At 44.3% G+C, this 22984-nt stretch overlaps 1 protein-coding gene across 3 annotated transcripts; it reads right to left on the reverse strand.

Annotated features, from left to right (window-relative positions):
• Positions 1-537: 537 nt before the first annotated feature.
• On the reverse strand, positions 538-21612 carry pik3r1 (phosphoinositide-3-kinase, regulatory subunit 1 (alpha)). 3 transcript variants are annotated; one of them, XM_076080403.1, is made up of 15 exons: positions 21367-21612; positions 19879-20495; positions 11425-11517; positions 11201-11275; positions 10825-10956; positions 10002-10203; positions 9579-9661; positions 5054-5255; positions 4778-4958; positions 4556-4681; positions 4326-4468; positions 4045-4221; positions 3863-3937; positions 3597-3767; positions 538-3166 (listed from the first exon to the last, which is right to left on the reverse strand). In XM_076080403.1, the coding sequence occupies exons 2-15, from the start codon at positions 20213-20215 to the stop codon at positions 2977-2979; spliced, it is 2187 nt and encodes a 728-aa protein (XP_075936518.1). In that variant the 5' UTR covers positions 20216-20495; positions 21367-21612; the 3' UTR covers positions 538-2976. The 3 variants fall into 3 exon arrangements, with proteins under 3 accessions (XP_075936518.1, XP_075936597.1, XP_075936676.1); XM_076080482.1 differs by lacking the exons at positions 9579-9661; positions 10002-10203; positions 10825-10956; ... (2 more) ...; positions 19879-20495; positions 21367-21612 and adding an exon at positions 7607-7978; XM_076080561.1 differs by lacking the exons at positions 9579-9661; positions 10002-10203; positions 10825-10956; ... (2 more) ...; positions 19879-20495; positions 21367-21612 and adding an exon at positions 7318-7500.
• Between the last annotated feature and the right edge of the window lie 1372 nt (positions 21613-22984).

Genomic DNA, 22984 nt, shown 5'->3' on the forward strand with positions numbered 1-22984 from the left:
AAATATTATCCATTAACTTTGACTGTGTAAGCATCATGATGTGAACACAGAGTCCACCTCCTCTCGTCTCTTCATCCGGGATGAACAATGGAGCCAAGTCTCTGTGAAGATGTGGGCTCAACAGTCACGACCCCCCGCTGCTTTCATCCATTCTATTTTTGTGCAGCCGGGCATCAGACAGCCAGCAGTAGGCTTCTCCTCTCCGGGGCAGTTTGGTGGCATTTGGTGCAACAGGTCTGGCTGGTTGGTCGGCCATCTTCTCAAAGTCCGCTGCACTTAAGCCAATCCCAACTCTTCCTTTTAAGATGTTTGTGAATGCATTCTGTCATATGCCATTAGTGATAAACAAAAAATACAAAATAAAGCAATGGAGCCACCGGCTGCAGCATGTACATGTGCCACCGTTGTATAGCATGTCGAAAAAAGTCATCGTATAGCATTTCAAAAAGTCATCGTATAATATGTTGAAGAAGTCAGAGAGAACAGGAAAACATTGTGAATATTTGCATTACTTCAATAATACTTAAACAAGACCAGTTTCTTAAAAAGAAGTGTTTTATTTCCTTTTTAACAAAGCCCAATACAGATTTGAAGCATAACTTGGGGAACACTGGTAAATCTCAATCTAATCATTATGTCCGGGACACCCACAACAAGATGAGCCTCAAAGAAAAGAACAGAAAAGAAAGACGACACCTAAAATAACCATACAACCCAGACCTGGGGCAAAGAAAATAATGGTGCACGTTGTCCAAGTACTAGAAAAAAAGGAAAATATTTTTGACAATAAGAATAAAAGAAAAGTTGTTGGGGCGGTAAATAGAGTCTAGTAAAATAAATGCACTAAACTAAAAAAAATGATCAAATGTTTCCACGCTGACACATTTCTTCATATCCAGTGATGTCAAATGCATCATTTGTCTACATTTGTTTCGAGAGGAAGTTACACAAAGTCCGTTTCCTTTCACCACGAACAGAAGTTGTGCCAAAGATGGAGAGAATTAAGAGTCAAATTTGAAAAGAACTAATCGATATTACATTAAGGTTAATGTTTGTGTTTCTTTACAACTAATCTGTCACACAAAGATATATTCAACAGTTTAACTCGACAGCTGTGCAGAGCATGATTACATTTTAGTGTGGGAATAAAAATATACCTAAATAATGTTTGAAATATATATTATTATTAGTGGCAGACGCTGTCATTTGAGTGACTGAAGTTTGTCACATCGGTTAGACTTAATGAGAATGAAACATTGGTAGTTCCGGTGGCTTCATTCTGAATATTTCACGATGATTATTCCACTGGGTTTCACACACACACGTACCGGTCACTTGGACTTTTAAAGAGCCAGAATAAAGATGTGGGAAAGAAAGTTAAGTTGAGCTGTGGTTACATTTGTCTGTCAAGGATGTGACTGGCACACGTTGTCCTCGTTGAAATATGAAATTAAAGACTATCTGAAATGAGCCGATCCACCCATGTAAACAGTGATTTTCTGATACAGAAAAATACCAAGTGGACAATGTATATCGATCTTTTTAATAACAATATCCATCAGTTGAAAACACCGGTCTGCTTTGATATATTCTCGTGTGGGAACATATATATTTTATAACAAAATAAATCTATACCTGTTTGCACTGTGACGGTTACATATGGGTTTGTACAATCGCATCATCTCGTTCCTCTGAGTGCTTTCTTTGTCCGTGTCAACAAAGACCTGCATGGAGCTCTGTAAGAAATAGTACTTGTGACTGAAGCGGCTCAAATACTCAAAAGGCTCTGCCTGAGAAGAAGAAAAAAAAGAAAAAATACTCATCTTTTCCATTTTTATACCAGTTGTTAAAGTAATCTATAATAAAGTGTATGTTGCTATTATTATCTTTTAAAAATCATAATCTTTTTTTTTTTTTTACTGTATCTTGGCGTTTTGACACAAAATATCCTTTTTGGATATTTACACAGGAAAAGATACTTTTCAAGCAATAAAACAAGCTTATATGGTGGGTTGCGACAGAATGAAACACAATTCTGAAGAAATAAATGGAGAAAGAATTGCATAGCAGATCAGAATATGACCGGGAACTGATCCTTTTTGGTATGGTGCACTTTGATTCGTGACGTTGCACATTTTCACATATGTACATGAAATAGTGAGTCCATTCATGGTTTCACCTGCCCCACAGTAAGGATCAAGTTTGCGTCTGCACTTTAATGCTCAACAGTATGAAGGCAGGATGCGGAAGTCTCGTCCCCCTCTGCTCTTCTCATAAAAGTCCATACGAGTCTTTTTCAACAACAAAAAAAAATTAAAACTTTGTTTAAAAAGTGCCATTTTGCTACATTTATCAGCTGATCCATGGTCTGCTACTGAACAGTTAACACAAGCAAATGTGTTACACAGCCTGCCCCGACATTTTACACATTTTCCTGATTCTATGAGTTTTGGTCACATGGACAATCTCTCTCACACACACACACACACATACACGCACACAATCACACACAGAAACACTTGTGCAGAAACAGACACACACACAGATGGGAAGAAAACAAAAAAAGTGGAAAGAAAACAGCGTTGTGGCCGGTGAGCACAGTTCCGTTAGAAGAGTTTATCGGTTGCGATTAGACATTCCCCGGCCGGTAAAGCTTTGAAAAATAAACGAGCACCGTTAAGAAAAAGGCCTCAAATGTCCTCCACTGCGGCAGAGTTCAGCAGTTTCCGCTTGATTCTGTGCTCCAACAAAAAGCGAGAGGGAAATAAATCTACATTCAGACTCGCCTCGGGCTCCTGGTCGGGCAAAGCCACTGAAATGTTTCAGGCTTCATTGCGTCTTTTTCCTCCGATTTTCAAGTCTGAGTTCGGCAAACGGAGCCGTTTTCTTTTGTTATAAATCATGGAGTCCGAGGACAGGTATCCTTAACTCATCATGAGGCCTTTTCTTTGTGTCCATGTGGAAACATCCGGGTCCTCACCGTCTCTGCTGGGTGTACACCGGGTACGCTAGCGTCACATTCAGAGAGTCATTGTGCTGGACCAAAGACGTGTGCTGGTAGTGAAGTACGAGTTCTTTCAGTGAGCTGTACAGGTTGTACGGCTCGGCGAAGCCGAAACCTGAGGGGGTCTTATTGATGACGCAGTGCTTCACCTCACCTTCCACACTGCAAAGAGAGAGAGAGGAGAGAACGGTCACGATCTGTTCGGTGTCTGCAGGCAATAAAAACATTCTTTCCGACCGCTTGCTTCTTTATAGAAAACCACAAACCACACGCTATTCTAAAACATCAAGTCAGGCGCCCATATATAGAATAATGCAGACTCGGCTTACTGTAATCATGCCTTCAGTTCATACTGGGCAATAAGAGATCACTCTCAATGCAAGGGAGTCGTTGCTTTGTGCAAAGATATATGCCAAAACATATCTGAGGCTAGTGTGAGGCGACAGCAGTCTTAGTTAGACAAGTAGATATCATTTTAGTATAAAACTCCCTCCTTGCACTGGAACCGGAGGAACAAACCCTGTTCTCACACAGGGAACCAGACTTTTGTTTGTGATTCTGTCCTTTTAACGGCTGTCTGACGGATACGTACACAACGCTGCAGGCGTAGCATCCCGCTTTGCTGCTGTCTCGAACCAGGAATGTTCCGTCTCTCTTGCCCTGGAGGAGAGCCTCCGCCTGTTGTCGATTGATCTTGCCCAGTTTCCAGGCCCGCTCGTCGTGATGAGGAAGGTCTTCGTCATCGTCCACCATAGAATATTGACTAGAAAAAAACAAGGTAACACACAGGATGTAAGTTTCGAGGGAAATGCCTTCTGCCGTCAGTTTTATTGGTTTAAAAGTTAAATGGATGCTCACTCTTCTGTGTTCTCGTTCTTGATTCCGAGCCACTCGTTGAGTTTCTTCTGTCTGACTCCCTTCTGGGTCAACCACCTACAGGAGAGGAGAACGTTAGAAACCAGGGCACATCCAATGTGATGTTCTCCAGAGGGAAGCATTAAAGGTTTCAGGAGCAGCCACCGATGGAGCGCTGTACTCACATGAGGTACTGGTCTCTGGTCTTGCGGAGCTGGATGAGGTCTGGCTTGATGCTGTTCATCCTCTTGTCGATCTCTCTGTAGTCTGCCGCCTGTTTCTTCAGGTCTTCCTCCAGTCTGCGCTTGCTGTCTACGATTTCACTAATCCGGGACTTCAACTTCTCGTAGTTGCCCATAATCCTGAAAGCAACAATGACGTTTGATTTCAACATAATTCAACTTTTTATTTTCCGTTAACGGTGCTTTTCTTTCTTGCGATACGGTGAAGTGTGGCGTATTCTTACCTCTGGATCTCCTTGTCGTTGCCTTCTCTCCTGAACTTCTCGATATACTCCTTGCTGTACCGCTCTTGTGTTTGGCATTGCTCCTCAAATATCTTGATGGTTTCGTTAAAAGCCTCGATGGCTGTCCTCTTCATTTGGATTTCCTGGAAGCAGAGGCACAGTATGAGTGTGTGTCGTACAAACATCGCGGTGAAGTTCTTGATCGTGGTTGGACTCTGGGTGGTACTCACTTGTGACGTTCTGGTGTGTTCCTCGTACAGACGGTCGTACTCTTTGTTCTTCTCCTGGTACTGCTGGTGGTACTCGCAGAGCTTCCTCCCTACAGCTTCTATGTTGTCTTCTTTCACCACCTGATCCTAAGGAAAGATTCATAACAAAACGTTGCAGTAAGAATAGCTTGAACTGAAGCATTGCAAGAGTTGCTAGCTGAGACTTATAAGCGGACGTCTTACCTGCTGGTGTTTGGAGACGGGATACAGCAGCTTGACGTCTAGCTTGGGGTTGTACTGAGCCAGAGACTCGTTGCGATAGTGGTTGATGAGCTCAACGACTGAGCTGAAGGTCAGCGGGTCTGAGAAGCCGTACTTCCCATCCCGATGGAATATTTTAATGAGCTTGTTGTTTCCTCCTTTCCTGTAGACAAAACAAAAGAAAAAGAAGCAAAACCCATTAAACTACATGCCGTGAATAAACAGCTGCTCGAAAAGAGGAAGTGATTTCAAGCTTACCTCAGAGTCAGAGTGTAGTCCCCGTGCATCTTTGTGGAGGCGTCTCGCACCAGAAAAGTACCGTCCGCGGTGTCCCTCAGCTTCTCGTTGACCTCCTCCCTCGAGATGTCTCCCCAGTACCATTCGGCGTCTTGCAGCGCCATGTTGTTGTTCATACCGTTGTTAGTCACAGGTGTGGGCTTGGGTGGCTTTGGAGGTAGAGCTGTGACGGGGAAAAAGAGGAACGAACACAGAATGTAAACAAAAGGTACTAAAACGTGCCCGTGTTTACATTAAACGGCTTCTCAACTTGAATTGAACGATTGCTTTTCTGGCGCTCGTTGCGACTCGTCAACGAGGCTCTCGACCTGCAGTGAACACATTCTTTAAAGCGGCAGAAAACACAACTGGAGACCAACTGGGAGATCCGCTACACACAAGCTCTGTGACTCTCTCCCCCCTCCCTCCCCATTGATTAAATAGGGATGAAAAATTGCCGCTCCTCTCCAGCAGAGAGGCGGTAACAGCGAGGCGGTGGGAGGAGACATGAAGCATGAGTCATGAGAATGAATTTCATTCAGGAAAAGGAGATTTCCGTGTTGGCGGAATATATCGATTTTCATGCAGAAATAAATGAACGCCCACTATGAATACTGATCGTGACAAAGGGGATTAGAATGGATGAAGCAATGCAACCGTGAAACCTAATGCAAATACCCAGCTTTAATCCTCAATAACCACATTCTGTTACATAATTAACATTAACTGTGTGGTTACAATCAGACCATTAGATCTCCTAATGCAGCTTTAAGCAGCACCGAGAGTCAGATTTACATTGTGTTCATTTTCATGCGATAATCACGTGACGGAACATTTTAACGACTGCTGGTGATCGAAAATCATCATCTTGAATCTGCAGTGGCCGATCACAAGCTGGTGGTTTCACCGTGACGCTAGCTAAGGTAGCGGGCTATTTTTAACCCACAAATCTGCACTGCCTCTGTTCATTCCCTCTGCATTACCACCCTCACTGCTACAATGGACCTTGCAGGACTCATCGAGACCGCAGGCACTGTACACTCGGCAACCATCGCTGCATGGCATGAAAATGCAAAGCTTTACAATCTGTGCAAAAATGCAGCGTGCCATCTCAACCACAGAGAGTTGTTTCCGCTGCACCTCTGCCTTCCAATCGCATCGCATTTCCTCTCCACATATGTGGACAATCCAGTCTCAACAGTAGCTCTGCAACAGCTCCACAGACACATTTCTACAGATATACAGCTTGCATATTTGATTGACTGCAAAATAAAAAGATTTCCTTATACAACCACCTAAACATCCATTTGAAAAGCCAGTAAGTGCAGCCTGCTCAGTAACGTGTTACGTCACTTACCACAGCCAATCACACGGGGGGGTATGTCACCAACCACTCCTGCATCTTTGATTTCCTAAGAGTGATGAGGTCATTCTGAAAGCCCATTGCCTTTTACCTCCCCGCTTCAATTCTTAACACTGCAGCTTGACGGAAAAAAATACCTCATTATTCTCTCTGCAGCACCCAACGTTACATCCTAGTATGCATCCATCTTAAACGCGTCCTGCAGCCTGTTTCCATGCTTTTCCTCGGTCATCCTCTCCCTCTGTGTCGATCTCTCTCTCTCTCTCTGTCTCTCTCTCTCTCTCTCTCTCTCTCTCTCTCTCCCCCCTGCAGGTTGCTCAGCCCCTCCTCTCGGCGTGTGTCGTGCGGAGGTTTAGTCCGGCCCACTGCTGGCACTCAGACAAAGCCAACTCTGCTGCAGCAGCACGTACGCAGCTAAATTATAATGCTGGGCCCGGTTAGCGGCACCCAGAGCTCCAAAATACGCCTGTAATCCCACAGCGTGACACTCGGCATGACAGAGATAACTCTCTTGATTTCCTGAACGACATGAAAATAGACCTAGTTCTTGGTAAAGTAGAAGGATTCAAGTGGAACACAGTGCTGCTAGGTTCAACCAAGGCCTCTACGTGCTTCATTTAAGAAGTAATAAAACTGAGCAGATTATGTACAAAACAGTGTATTTAAAAAAAGGTATGAATGTCAAAGCCTGTGATCTAAACGCCCCTTACTTTAAGAATTGTAAGGAAAATCCAGCATGTGAAAATTACTATCTGTAGGGTTTAAGTACTTATTTGGTTTAAAATAAACTCGCCCTCCTCCGCTGTGGACACACACATTCCTGTTGGAATATTAAGTCCTAACTGAAACGCTTTACTGAACTCTTAAAATGCATAAAACTTGCCTCCGAGCAAAGCACCGTTTTATATGCAGTCTGTGAGAACAGAATAAACGGCATCAGCAGCAGCCCGAGGCGAAACTGTTCACCGACGGCTCGGACTGGGAGCTCCGAGGAAACACAAAGCTATTATTCTTGTTCTGGTCTTTCTGTAAAGCTGTGGTATTTGTGTCTCATTCTTCAAACGGGCCGTTTCTGCTGCAACATGAAGGCAGAAGCAGTAGAAACACACCTCTCCGCTTCCGTAAGACAATTTAAAAAGACAATTCAAAGAGATGCAGAACATCAAACTCACGTTGTAAGCTGTGCATGTTTTGTGGAATCAAGAATCTCTTCTTTGTAGCTTCTGTTTTATTCCAAAATTGTAAATTAAATCCAACAGAGTTACTTTCAAGTCCTCCAGTAAAGCTCCATTTCATAACTCTTATAAAGGTAACAGCTTTATGTGCTTCTTAAAGAAATCCAGGTAATCCGCTCGGCGTGAGGCAGGTGCAACGTGCGACTGGTCTAGCGGACTGAGTGAGTTCCTGCTGCGAGCGAAGGGCTGAGTCTCTCTCTGTCCTCCTTTCTGAAGCCCACTCGCATGGAGGCAGAGAGTTAATGATTAGCTGTTGCTGCCCTGGTGTCAGTGCTGCCTGTTCTGAAAGCAGCCACTCGTACCAGCTGTGTGTGAGTGTGTGAGTGTCTCTCTCTCTCTCTCTCAGTCTCTTTGGTTGGTCGGGCGGTCACTCCCTCCCTCTCTCTCTCTCTCTGTTTGTAAAGGAGGAGGCAGGGGGAGTTCAGTCTTATGATTAACTTGCAAAGTTTCAAATATTTGCTGAGCTGGGCACTTTGAGGCAGGGAGGACATGTGGAGATCCAGGCGCAGGGAGGACGGAGGGAGAGAGTGGGGGGAGGGGGGGGGGGGGAGTGTGTGTGGGGGGGGGGGGGGGGAGAGTGGCCCTAGAAACTAGAAGCAGCCCTCACTTAACAAGAAGCGCTCTGTGGAGCAGGCCGACTTTCCAGCCAACCAAATCTAAGTGGGCCTTTTGTCGCTTACTTAAAATAGGCACGCAGTAACTGGGAGGCGGCGCACACACACACACACACACACACACACACACGGGGGTCATTCACAGAAACACATGTATAGAATGTACATGTGTATTTACAAAGTAGGCTATTCTTCCTCTCTCGACCCAGTTATCTGTAAAGACAGGTGACTGAAACCAGCGAGGCACACTTGAACTTTGTCGTATGTTTGACTGGGTCCTGTGTTGATACGTGTGTGTGTGTGTGTGTGTGTGTGTGTGTGTGTGTGTGTATAAAGAACTAAAAAAGTGTTTCACTGCCTGGCCGCCCTTCAATCCATCCATCCATCCATCCATCCATCCGAGTGCCAAAGTGCCCCCGCAGGTGCAAATTACTGACAGCTGAGAGTGGCCCATGCACGGGAACATTATAAATAGACCTAACAGGTAATAAAATGTTTAAACAGCCACAGCCAGTCCAGGGCCAGCCAACGAGCGTGCTTTTAACTAGCACTGTAAAAACACAACTGTGCCACGCAGTGCTCTGCACTCACACAAACCACCGGCCTAGCTTCATCTATGGCAGACCACCACTGCACCAGCCATGAGACCTTTGTGCGGCTGTGAGTTTGACGTATTACACAGTAACACGCGAAAAAAAAAAAAAAAAAGAAAGAAGAAATGTCCTGAAGAAGAAAACCAGAGTGTCTCAGAAGATTTGATCAGCCTTCTGTTCTCACACCTACACGGTCATTTGTTCAACGGAAACTCACCAGCAACCGCCTTCATCACGCTCAGTTAACAACAAATAAAAATAAGTTGTACCCTGTATCCAATAAACTCTTATGGAAACTCTTTCATAAGCTCATATTTATTTCTAACAAGGTCAAAAACGTGAAACATTCTCTGCAGGTAAACCTTTAGGGACATTGCAGCACTGATTGACCAGTACACACAGTAGTGTTAACTTGCCCCACAATGTCAGTTTGTTACCACCACTGTGGAGTCCACGGACCTCTACAACTGCAGCAGTTGCAAGTCTCAACATCTTTCTTCAAGCTATTAATAGTTCAGACCTGAGGGCGTTCAGCTCTTGTTCTGCAGTGTTTCAGGCCCTGCAGAACACACAACCATGCTCTGCACCCAACAGCAGCAACGTAATGCTCATTCCATTCTTAAATACACAACATTCTATCAGAACAAGCATTTAAAACTGTGTGGATGATGGAAAGGGGGAAAAAAGGAAGTTGTTAAATACCTGGAGCTGCCTGACTTTCACTCCATTCGCTCGTCACCAGAACCTCAATGATCTTGATGTGAGCATCCAAGCTGGGTTCACAACTGCGGGAGGGGTAGAAAAACAAATAAAAGTTACATAAAGTTTGCGGTTTACAGCCCAGGTTAAAGTCTCTGCTGCTCTGTGCCGGCTTCAATCTGACGGTAATTCAGGCTTAGCTACTTTAATTGCGCAGCACAGCTGGTAAGTAGAAAAGCTCCAACCTATATAAATCATGTGCAGCTAAAACCCATGAGTGCCTGACAGACTGCGCTCTGACAGTGTGTACATGTGTCAGCCTAAATGCGAGTGCATGTTTGAGAGTCTCGGTGTTGCATGACTGAGCCTGCACACTTGTGCGTCTGCTGCCTATCTTTGACGTGGTCCCTCAGACCCGACACCCACCTGGTGGCCTGCTGTCTGAAGAGCACGGGGCTGAAGATCTCGCCCAGGGCTCTGGCACTGAGCAGGTTCTTGGAGCCGTTTTGGCACACTCTCGAGAAATGCCTTAGCAGACAGTGGAGGGATAGCCAGTATTGGGGAGGCAGGCTCGGGGTGCTGCCGATGCCACGTAGTAGCTTGGCACATTCCTCAGGATTCCCCACCTCTGTTGAATAAGACGAGAGCGGCCGAGAGGGTCAGCGACATGTGAAAAACCGATCGTGTCAGAGTCGAAGAGGAGCGTGAAGTGAAAGACGTTTCTTTAAAAAAGAAAAATGGAGAGACGGAAAAAAGCACGTCATGTGCAGTTGGGTTATGAAGCCGCAGAGAGATTGTGTGGTTGACAATGAGCGTAAGGTACACTGGCAGGTGATTGGCTGCTGAGAGATGCTAGAGATAAACTCTCAGGCTTGTTTTAGTTCCTATTAACCACAGATATCCTGTTTCTGGCCATGTGACAGCAAGAGAATGCAGCGCTTCAGAACAGCGTGTGCGGTGGCAGAAGTTTGGGTTTCTGTGCTTGCAGCAGAAAAAGCAAGACAGACAGAAACCAAGTTAAGCGTGACAAAAAACACTAATTACATATTTTGTAGGTTTTACACTTTAAAAAAAAAAGAAGCAAATAAAGTTAAAATACAAAAGTCTTCTTTGAGGGCTAAACAGTACTGATGAGGTCGTGTGGTTTTGTGTTCAAAGTACTGAATGTTCATCTGCAGAGAGGTTGCATGACGTCAGCACTTCTGCTTTACAGTGAACAAGTGATCAGTGCGGTTCATCTGGTTCTCACCTTTGGCAGTGTGGACCAGCTCAGTATATATTGCAGTGGGGATGACGGGCTGGGGGAGATCCTGCAGGTACCTGCGCAGACCATCACACAGGACGGGAAGTTCCACCTGATCCAGGTCTGGTGAGGGAGGGTCTGAAGCACAGAACAAAATACATTTAAAACTCAAACTCTGCAAAACTACATCATGCGTATTCAACCATGATTGCAATAGAGCCTTCAGAAACCCTCGTACTTTCCTTTCTCTTTAACATACTGTCTACGCACACATACTCTTCTTTTTCTATGAGACTTCCTCTTTCTAGCACCTGTCTCCCTCGCTCAGCGATCGGGAACATACTGCTCTCACAGAGCGATACAAAAACAAAAACCTACTTACCACATTCAAAATACTGTCTGACTTCAAGTCCACCGCCAGCAGTAAATGTTCGATATAAAGTGGGGTTTTCCAGACCTGCAAATAATCACCAAGAACACAAATCATTATCTGTTGTCACTGAGAAGACTTCTGTGCAACCGGTGGACAAAATGTGATAATGAAACACACAGTCAGCGTTAACAGCAGCTGCATGCCAAGGAGAGCGTTTCCTTGGTGGGGCTCACCTTTCCTCTCGATAGCTTCCAGCAGGCTGGCCAGCATGGGTGGACTGGTCTCCGGGAGGGAAAACTGCTCCGTCAAGTCCAGCAGATAGAAGCCTGGAGGTAAGAACAACAGACCGTCAAACAAACTGATGTTTAAAAGGACTACACGGTGCTTTAGAAGCAAGTCCTTGTGGCTCAATGCTCGTATGTAATCGATGCAGTCATTTCAGGTGTAATTCCAGCTTATAAAATGTCCCAAAGTAGTGAAAAATGTAAATCAGAACCCCTCAAAACCTAAAGATACTAGTTAATTATGAGAGTATTAACAGTGGAGAAGTTTGAACTATGCACTTTTGTTACTATTAAATAACAATGATTGCCAGTAAGTACACAAAGGCTGAACACAGATGATGTGATGTCGGTTACTCAATGGCCTGATGGGTACGATAAACTGAAATGAGGGTGTTGTCTACTTTACATCTCTATCTGATGTAAGTATGATGTAAGTATGATGCTGCAACTTTTCAATTTATTTTCTTGCTCACAAGAAAAGATGCCAATAGGGAGGTAATAATGTCTAAGAGAGTCTATCGTCTCGTGCTTACAAACTACAGGTACGAGAGAGCAGAGGACCGCCTTCAAACATAAAAAGTGAGTATTTACAACAGAGCGATTGAGGAACACGAGGCGCTGAAGTCAGGGCTTGGTAGAAATAAGCAAATACCCTGTGATACGAGGTAAGCCAGGTCTCAGTTTGTACTTCAGAACTTTGCACCCAGGTGTGGACATGAAAGCATGAAGGGGTTGGCAGGGATTTTATTTGGATTTGCAGAGGCGTATTTTGAAAGGGCACTCTACTGAAAGGCTCAACTGTTCCAACACAGAGTCTGCAGTTTTCAAAATGCTCACAAACTATGAATGGAACCCTTTCTAGTGACCATATTTTTCTTTCTTTCTCCCTTAAAAATTATTACGAATTTTTGAATCGGGCATCTACTGGACCCCATTGATGCGTGCGTGCTGCTCATTACCGAGGAACTACCCTCTTCCACCACAGAGGGTTCAAACAAGCAAATAAAGAACCACTTCATCCAAATCCACATCCTCTTTGGCCAGCGCAGCGCGCAGGCTGGCATGTTGCGTGTGAAGAAAACTGGATTACCAAAGTCCCTCTAACCACAGCACACACAGAACTCCATGTAGGACAACTGGTCATCTGGAAGACATTATTGGAACCGCAAAGCGGGAGGGAGTTCTCAGAAGCAGTGAACTCTGAGATGGAACACCAGAGTTTCCCTAAATAGAGATCAAGACACGCAGTGCTGCCATCGCACACCTTGGAAGCGTAACCTCTCACAGACAAGATACCGAACACGGCTGCCATTCTACAGCCAACCAGAAACTCAATTTACAACCTGAATCTAAATTTACCCCAACACACACACACACACACACACACACACACACACACACACACACACACACACACACACACACACACACACACACACACACACACACACACACACACACACACACACACACACACACACACACACACACACACACACACACACACACACACACACACATTATAAAAGATAACATTTCCGACAAACTCAAGTCTCAAGTTTAAAAGATGGCAATTTGTAAATACTTAACACGTTTAAAACACATCTAGAAGGATTAAAGAGCACCACATTCAACAGTAGGTTTACATCCACCTCGCACGTCTCTAGATTAGTGATAATCGCTACAACAAGAAGACCCTTCGAAGAGTTCCAACGTGTTTTATTTGTTTATCTGTCGCTGGCCTCTGAGCGACACGTGTCGGGTCTGAAGATAGAGTCGACGATACGATAGGTTTCGGCGGCGATGGAATTGTATCGAGTAGCAGACGAAAAATGGCAGAAACGTTACGAGCTATCGGTGATGACGTCTGAGACGCTTTGGCGTGAACACGCCCCCACTGGCCAGAGCAAATAACCACGGAAACACGTACGAAAATAATTTGGAAACATTTGCAAAGTTAATTTAAGCAATGATGGCAATAACTAGATAGCTTTCGCTGCCATCGTGCACACAGGTATAGCAGACTTTACCGCATAAACACACTAACGTATAGCGTGCATATACGATGGATGCACTTTCTGCAACTAAATGATCTTATTTGTCATACTGCAGCGTTACTACAGTCACAACACAATGCACTTCTGTTGTCTTGCTTTGTTTAGAACAGCTGATCGTGAGACTTTTTTTTTTCAACTGAAGGTGGTTTTTGTGGCAGTTTGGGAAAGGAGAGCGAGGAGACAGGGGCCCCTTGGACATGTCTCTACACGCCTGCGTTTCTTTGGCAGACCTTCTCATGATATCCCAAAAGGCCTCCGCCAGTCAGTAGTCAGTTAGTCAACCACAAGTTGAGGCAGTCGATGCAGCTGCCACTGGTGCTGCTGTGGTGTGTGTGTGTGGGGGGGGGTTACAATCTCCCGGGCTGAAAAGGTATGTCTGAACCGAACAGACTGCAGACTGTGGGCAGGACAGGCGTGGGTCACCACCAACACACTAAACATAGCACTCGCTCTGGATAAATTTAGAGGGTCTACTCAAGTAACCCGCATTTTCAGGTTAGACCATTTCTTCCCGTCTGAAAAAGGTCGAGCTGAGGCACGCCACTAAGAACTAATAACCCGGGAAACGTAAACCACACCATCGAGCAAGAAGTGCACTACAATACAAAGCGTATTACATATTATGATATAAAAGTGGGTTCGTCTGTTGACGAATGTATGAAAAAGGGTGCAGCTGATGTAAATTAGACTTTCAGAGAATTTTCATGAACACATTTCCAACTGAGGCTCCAACATGCTTTAACAGGTTTACGCTATAATACTATAAGACAAAGTCTGATACAAGCTGTGAGCTGACGCATGTACAATAAAAAAAAGAGCAGGCAATGTCTCCTCCTGCAGGGCGGAAGATGCAGTGCATAAGCTCAGCAGCAGCCAATGAGGAGACTGTTGCTACAGCCTGACAATTAACCCTTTAAAGAGCAGAGCCTCGATGAACACCTGCACACGTAACCAGTTTCCTGATGTGCGATTAACTGTCAATTAGATTTATGACAGGCTACGTAACAACACGTGGACTAAGCAACGACTACCTGCAGAGAGGACACATGCAATGCCTGGAATAGTGTCTGTAAGGCTGGATGCATTAGTACATAGAGACCTCTACCACGTTCAGACTGAAGACATGTAGAGGTATTTGTCTAGCTTTTGCCACAATGCAGATTGATTTTAATGAAAATGTCGTCACCTGGTCAAGTCTGACATCCCTTAAATGTGTGGGGTCAGATCTCTTCCAAGAGATCCACTCAAACCGCCCACAGTGATCTAGAGTAACTTTATATTATAGCTTTAATTGTTTATGTGGAGCAATGACACATCAAACGTGGTTTTATTCACAAGTAGAGTGTCCAATATTTCTGTTGTGAGAGGTTTATCATCCCAAATAAACATATCAGTGAATCTGATGTGAGGGGTTCAAGATGTGTAAAATAAAAACTCATCTTTGATGTGAACAATACCTGTAAAATAATCTCTGTAGTCTGCTGAATGAAGGCAGAATCTGGGTTTATATGTCAGCATTTTCCAACTTGTTGATGGTGCACTTTCTAGTGGCGCGTGGCAGAAGTGAGACGGCTGCTGTAGCTGCCCTTCTCCTTGGCACAGCAGTCTATACATATTGAGATATACGAGAAGGTAAATGCTTCTGTTTTTAAATAGTTCTCACCTGCATGATGACCCCGACTAGGAAAATAAGCTCCCCCGGTCTAACATAACGGAGGCTGTCTATCTTATTCAGGGAGTTATGTAACAGCACACCTCCGCAGCTCGAGGATTACATACAGCCCTCCCACGTCAAATACGTGACATATTTAAAATGCCCTTTTCTGGTCCCCTCGACTTTGTGCTGCTCTCTTATCGCACCTCTTGTCTTATTGCACCACTTCTTCAAGTCTAACAGCCTCTCTCTCTCTCTGTGTCTCTCTCTCTCTCTCTCTCTCTCTCTCTCTTAATCCTGCTAGCAGACATGCGCCAACTCTAGTAAAGAAGATTTAGTCTCTGCACACCATCAAGTAATGAAACGCGCTTTCATGCACACGAGTCAAGGATTCATCCAATGGCGCAGTTAGGAGAGAATTACAATGTTGATGTTATTGAGCCCTGAGATGACATCACTTATCTTTTTCTCCATCACGTCACATTGTTTAAATGTGTACAGCAGCTGAGGAGGTGTCATTATTTTAGTTTTTTGGGGGATTTTCCGGTAGAGCAAAGAATCGATTAGCCGATCAACAGAACATGAATATGCAACTATTGTTAGTCAATTTCAAGTGTAAATGGAAAGTATTCCTTTGATCCAGCTTGTCAAAGGTAAGATTTGCCATTTTTTTTATAGTTTTATGAGATAGTTATCTATCAAATATCTTTGAGCTTTGGACTGCTGAGCCGACAAAACAAGAAATTTAAAAGATAACCTTTTTCACACGCTTTTGAAGAGAAGGACGAGTGTGTGTTGTCGTATCAGCTCTGGAAAGTTGCCAACGCTAAGCGACAACCACAGAAACTCATGTTCTAAAAGTTAGACAAGGGATTACAAGAACATGACAGACATTTTATGACCAAATCCTCTGTGTGACACAATCCGATGTCAAAAATATGTTTAGATCCTGCTCCAGTCTGACGGATTTGCCGCTGCCGCTCTCCTCACCCCCGGCTAATGCTGGCAGCGTAACGAGCTAACGCTAAACAACGAGAATGTTCGACAAACCGTTATAATACACTAATAAATGAACCTAAATTAGCTTCATGCCAGCAGCATGTACGCCGAACACCGACGGTGTAAAACAGCAACCGCTGGGGTCCTATTCAGTGTGCAAACCTTTTATTGTGCACATGCATTGTGCACTAAGTTACTGCAATCAGCATTTAGCACAATACTGATTCACCACAAAGCTACAGATCAGTCTACCCTGCAGTCTGTGCGCAGCCCGCCACCAAAGAAGCGCCAACACATTCCTGCCTTCAGCCTCGCAGAGAAAACATCGGCGCCAATAAAAGAAAATCATAAACAGTGTTCATGCTTCCACTGACTTGGATGGATTAAGAGATACGCGACTGTCCTTCCTGGAAAATAAAACTTCTATGTGTCGTAGAAAGTAGGCGTGTCGCGGTTCTCCAAATCCACGATTGCAACGTTTTTTCCCGCGGTCATTTTTAGACTGCGACATAGCCACACGGTCAAAATTTGATAATCAATTTCATATGTAATAACTTATTTCACCAGTTAATTGGGAACAAACTGTTACACAGTAAAGAGACGGTCCACTAGATAGCAGGAGGGTACTGTATAACTGATTTCTCAGAGTTTACGAGGTACCTGAATGCACCATTAAAAGCCTTAAAATGGTCTGAAATCACAGTTTGCTGACGGCGGTTTGGTTTGCGGGTGGGTTCCAAAATCTGAAGCTCAGTTTGATGGATTCTTTTATGTAGAATCTAAATCGTGACACCTCTGGTAGTAGGTGTGTACGTGTATGTAAAAGCCAGAAGAGAGAAGTTGACTCTGAGCAGAGAACATGGACAGCGCTGTCAGAGAGAGGCCCAGAGAAGGAACACGATCTAAATCTGTAGCTATGCAGCTTCTCCCAGCAACTGGCTGCTCGCTTCCTTCCAGTCGCCCGACAACTTCAACCTAATAGTTGATCTATTGCACAAATATATGATCAACATTTTGTCAGTTTGATGATAATAGAATGTGCTTCTGAAATGTACTACAGTTATATTCATCATAGAGCTTTAAAATGTGTTTTTTGTCAGTAATATACTATCATGAGACATGAAGACCTGATGATAAGCCTCAGACGAAGATGAAGTCTGATGGCATCAAATACTTTCCTTAACAAGACCGAGCATGTGCGGCTGAACCTTGTGAGAGCACGTAGAGCGACGATCAGTTATTCACACCTTCATCTCCAACATGTGGAAGAATGTTGGAGATGAAGACTGGCTGTTAGATAATTATAGACAGAACATTTAACCACGTTAGAGACGTCTAAATATCCGACATGGTCACTGAGCTTCACCATCACGATTGAGAAAAGTATCACCTTCCATCTTTTGTTACTTTGATAAAACAAAAGTCTGCTTTAACATAAACAATTCTGGATTTCTGTATGCAATCAAATAAGAATAACGGGGCTTTTAGTGCGGCTTCGTTCTACGGGTTTGAATCTCAGAGTTTCTTTCTCTTGGCGGGCCCCAACACATGTATATCTTCTCAACGGAGAGGCCCAGAAAAGGAGCAACACTTTAATGTTTAAAAAAAGAGAAGCGAGAGAAGGCTGAGAGCTGGAATAGTTTCCCAGCCCGGTCCGCTTCTCTCTCTCTCTCTCTCTCCACATCTGCTGCACTCATGTAAACCCCTGTGGCTCAGAGAGGAGAGGCCCCTCCATTCTCCACCTCTTCTCCCCCCCACCACAGTTGACTGTAGGAGCTATCAAAACATTTTAAAAAGAGGAGGAGGGGAGGTGGAAGAAGAAAAAAAAAAAAAGGAGGAGTAGGAGGAAGGGAGTGAGTGAGATCCCTTGGTAGTGGGCAATAAATCACAAACACTCTGGGAGCAACGAGAGCCCTGCCTCCATCCCAGGGCCCCTCTTCAAAGCCCCCTTGAGCCTGCAGAGCCCGAGTCCCTCCCAGTGCCTCCCCCGCTGTACCCAACGCTGCATCGGCCCGTCTACCAAGCCCCCAGCCTCTTCTCTCCCCCCTCCCCTCTCTCTGTCTCCGTCTCTGTCTCCCACAGCCCGGGACACAGAGACTTTTCTTCTCTCGGTGCTACATTCACACTCGCTCCAGGCTCAGCGCTGCCACTCAACCACAACACAGCCATTCAACACATGCCCCCTTCATACAGCTCCTCGCTCGCCCTGTAAAAACCACGGCAAAGAATTTCACAATCGCACCACAAAGGGCAGAAACTAGAAACCTGGCAGCTACAGCTGCTCTTTAGGTGAGCAGAAAAGCCTTAAGCGCACATCGGTGCACGCCACAGCGTCTTTAAAAAGATGCAAGTTTTAATTGCAGTTCGTAGTTGTGGCTCGAGCAGTTAAATTGATTCAGAAAAAAAAAGGGGGATTTTCATACGCAGCCATCTTGAAATTTGCAGAACTTGAACCAGCCGTGCTAAATAACAGACTACAAACTACACACTGTAACTACAGCAAGGCACTGCTTTTATTGTTTCTAGATGCCACGTAAACACTTTTAGTAAATGATCTGACTCGCAAAGGAACGGTCTGACTTATGACTTGTTTGCCTTCTCACACAAAAGGAAACAAAAGATTGATTTCATGGTTTGCCTGCATGTGTCAGAACTCTGTAGCCGAGGCTCTGTAGCTTTAGGAGCAGACTGTCACTAATTTAGTCGCAACATTATCATGAAAATTAAACAACAAAAAAAAGAGCCTGAGGGTTTAGATGACCAGCGAAGAAACTGAAACGTGTAAACAAGACATGTTTGAGGATGTGGGGTCGTAGTTTATTTCAGTTTTGAAGGAGCTATCTTAGCTGTTCCCCGACGGCTCTCAGAGCACTCTGCCTTAATCACCAGTATGTAGTGATCTAATCATCTTTCTCAACACTGGTGAAGGAAACGCATTCCCTGAAGATGTGCCTTTGTGGAGAACCACAGATGATACCCCCTGGTAGCATACGGCTGGCCCCGATATGCTCTGGTGTACTATAGCCTGGACAAACGCCAGCATTGTCCTCTGGGGACCGAGTTGGTTCACATCCAGTGCAGCTGGACAGCTCAGAGCAGAGACACTTGTTGTCAGAGACTGCAACTGTTCTGCAAAATCAGCATTTTTCTCACACCGAATCCAAATGTGTGAGTCGTTTGTGTTTTTCATTCAACAACCTTCGCAAGAATAAAAGTTATTTAACCATTAGGAAATATAGATTTCACATCTGGTTGTGGAGTTCACATCCTGTAGTTTTTACCGGCGCCATAGAAGAACAATTAGGATTTTGTAACAATATGTAAACATGTTAAGCTATACAGCTTTTCTTGAGGAAGTCTTACGTCTGCATCCAAAACACAACATTTACTTTTGGATGTAGTTTACAGACAATGAGTGTCGTATGCCGCCACCACCATGCATGTTTCAAAGTATACCGGAGTGTTTGGACGGGTAATAAAATATTGGAAAAAGATATAAGTTAGTTTATCATCTTGTCTTGTCTCCGACATGTCGAGGAATAAAATTATTCTGCAAGAAATCTGAATTAATGCGTCCTTTGCATCATTTTAAAAGCCAAACTATTAATCAAGAAAATAATTGTCAGGTTATTCTATATGTTTTGGTCGCAGGCCTACTTGTTACAGAGTTCTGCTGAGTGGTGTGAAACTCACCTTGCTCCGAGTCCGAGTCGTTCTCCCCCCTGGAGCCACCTGGAGCTACAGGTAAGGGCCTGAGGGGCCTTGGCTTGGGCGTGGGGGGGGACATCCTCTTCTTTCCAATGAACTCAACGTACGTCCCGGGGAAGTCGCCTTTCTCCTGAGTGGTTTCATTGAAGCCCGGTAGCCAGCCGATCTCATCTGGCCTCTGTTCCAGCCCATCGGTGTACCCGAGAGCCACCAGCGCTCCTTTGCTCACCAACAGTATATCCCCCACATGCAGGTTGATGTCCTCCTCCCTCTCCTTCTTGTAGTCATACAGCGCCCTGTACTGATATCCTTCAGCGCTCATATTGATCACCTTTGTGCTTTTTAGAAGATTCAATAAGCAAAGTAACTTCTCAGGGTTCTCCGACTATGTTTTGAGTCCATTTGCTAGTTCAAATGCACTTGTATACTTCCAAGAAAACCTCCTGCAGCTCTTAGAGAGACCACACTATCTAGCTCGTCTTCATTCTTTCACAGTTCCTGTCTCTTGTGAACGATTTGCGGTTCTCTCGGTGCGTTGCCTCACAGTGTGTACCCATCAGAAGATGGCCTGCAGCTCGCAGTCTTGAGAATGCTATCCAGACCTGTAAGATGAGAGCAGAGGCCATCAGAAAACACATTGCATGAGACAATTACAGCTTAACGCACACTCAGTGCTGGGATGCACACCAACATGTACCCAGAATTAAGACGGCGATTGTTCTGCAGAAGAGCCGATGTGGATGTTATACTGTACGGGCAGAATTTACATTTAGAATAAAAATACTCAGCCTACTTAATACTTGGCATGACTGTTATTTACTGCATATATATACACTTTTAAGTTTTAAGTATACCAGTGCATACTATGCCACATTCTTTAGAGAAGGATGCATTTGCAATGTGTTTAATGAAATGTACCATTAACCCTTTCATTCATTAATTATTAGTTTATGGTCCCATTGCACTACTATGGTGAAAATGTTAACCAGTGTACAAAACGACTATTGATGCAAACTCAATTAGTGATCAGCTGTTTTCTTAACGGCACATTTAAGAGTTTGTGGCGCACAGTGCTAACTTTAGCATTAACAGCCGCAGCTCTCATTGACTAACAGTTACGGTAATTGTAATATAACTACATGGAAACCTCTTCGGGAAGTTTTGCAAAACGAGTTGCAAGAAACTTTGCGGATTTATAAAGTTATTTTATGCACGTTTGAATCGAGTCCAACGCAGTGACGCTACTGAACCGATGTGGAGGACGCAGGGAGGAGAACATGGCTGATAACGCACCGCAGCAGGAGAGAAAAAGAAACGAAAAGCTGGAAGTTAACTTAAGTTTAAACGACCTTCAAGGGAAAAGGAAATGCAGAGACCTAACACGAAGTGCAGAGTCTTACATTAGCACGTTTGACGTTCACATTTGCGAGCTTAGTCAACGAGATTAGAGTAAGTAAGCCTGACGTTACATACCGAGTGTGCATGGATCCACAGGGCGAATCCAACGAGTCCTCTTTAACGCTTCCACTTCCTTAAACTTCAGAGTTTTGCGGGTACTTTCAAATAAAACAAAACCCTAAACATGCCCTCTACAGGACCGGTGAAAGAAAAAAACATCCACTTGCGTTTAAAACTTGGGTTTAACGTGCAGAACGAACTGTTTTAACCCACTCAGCCTGTCGACATAACGGCACGGTTTCCTCGTCCTGAGAAAAAAATGCTCCTCTACTCTGAACGTCGCCTCTGCGGCCCACAAGGGGGCGAGGCAAAAGCGAGGACGCTCATTGGCCCCGTGGCGCTGTCAATCATTGACGTCACTCGAGCAGACCAATCAGATTCTCACTAGTGGCGTTCACGCCCCACGTCCGTCTACTCTTGCACGCAACATGAAACGCCGAACAAAATTACATAACTCCGCACGCAATGTAAACCGAAGCTCTTTTGGTTTATGTTATCCGCACAGGGAGGGTTATTTTCACAATGTAAAGATATCACTTTACACTATAGGCAACCCTAGACAAGCCCTGCAGAGGATATCTGAAGAACAAACACTAGTATAGAATAGCTCCATGTCTTTGTTTTCTAATTCAACACGTAAAACAATACGTGGTGTGTTAAGTTATGTGAGAAATAACTTGATATCCATAACAGAACACAGCAGGAAGTGAAACATAAAAAGGAGTTTTCTGTAACAGCCAGGAAAGCACAAAACCATGTTTCAGGTTATTTATTCAGCACATAGATTTCTGGTTGCTTTTTATAAATCATTACATGCTCTCAGTGTGGAAGGTCCCAAAATCTCACAGAGTCACCATCTGAGGCGCGTGACTGTGAATGTGGGTGGCCTAATTATGGTCGGGAAAAGAGGCCTGGCTGCTGGCAGAAATCCCCTATCAAGTATAAACCCTTCTGCCGTCTCGGCTGTGCTAAAAGAGGCTGTAAGCAGCTTTGTACAAGGGTAGGCCGGTCTGAGTGTTCGGCAGTTAGATAGACATCAGTGGCCACCGCCATCCAGAAAAGAGGAAGCAGTGTAGAAAACAGGACAATATGTGGTGTGAAATCAACAGCAACCAGGAACTTATGTGCTGTGGGGAAACTTACATTTAATGTCCTTTTGACGTCTTTCTTTGATTCACCATTTGCCTTTTTCCCCCCAAAAAAACTCCACAAGACAAACTTAATATTACTACAGTAGATCATTTAAATTGATATTTGAACCACCATAAGCCATATAATCCCCCCACACACACCTCACCCTCCTGAATTAAACAGCCAGGCTCTGGTGACCCATCTGCTGCCCAAACTACACCTCTGAAAGGCTCTCTCACCCTACACACACACACACACACACACACACACACACACACACACACACACACACACACACACACACACACAGAGCATTTATTGGACTGGACTTTGTTCCTATTTTCTAGAAGACACTTCAGGGTGAGACATGAAACAAACATACATCAAACTTCCCGTGTACTTTGTTTGCACTGTAGGATGTTGTACAAACAAGCAAGTTGTTTGTGAGTTTAAAAACAGGTGGTTATTCTTTAATCGGAAAGTTACTCATTAAGTGTTTTTA

Source organism: Anarhichas minor, unplaced genomic scaffold (genome assembly GCF_050575085.1).
Source record: "Anarhichas minor isolate MPS153535 unplaced genomic scaffold, ASM5057508v1 ptg000002l, whole genome shotgun sequence".
Taxonomy (NCBI): domain Eukaryota; kingdom Metazoa; phylum Chordata; class Actinopteri; order Perciformes; family Anarhichadidae; genus Anarhichas; species Anarhichas minor.

Excerpts from the sequence above, each read along its gene's own strand:
- pik3r1 (XM_076080403.1), bottom strand. The coding sequence starts at position 20,215 with ATGAGCGCTGAAGGATATCAGTACAGGGCGCTGTATGACTACAAGAAG. Across the intron at positions 4,959-5,053 it reads GACTACACTCTGACTCTGAG|GAAAGGAGGAAACAACAAGC; the intron begins GTAAGCTTGAAA and ends TTTTGTCTACAG. Across the intron at positions 3,167-3,596 it reads TGCTACGCCTGCAGCGTTGT|TGTGGAAGGTGAGGTGAAGC; the intron begins GTACGTATCCGT and ends CTCTCTTTGCAG.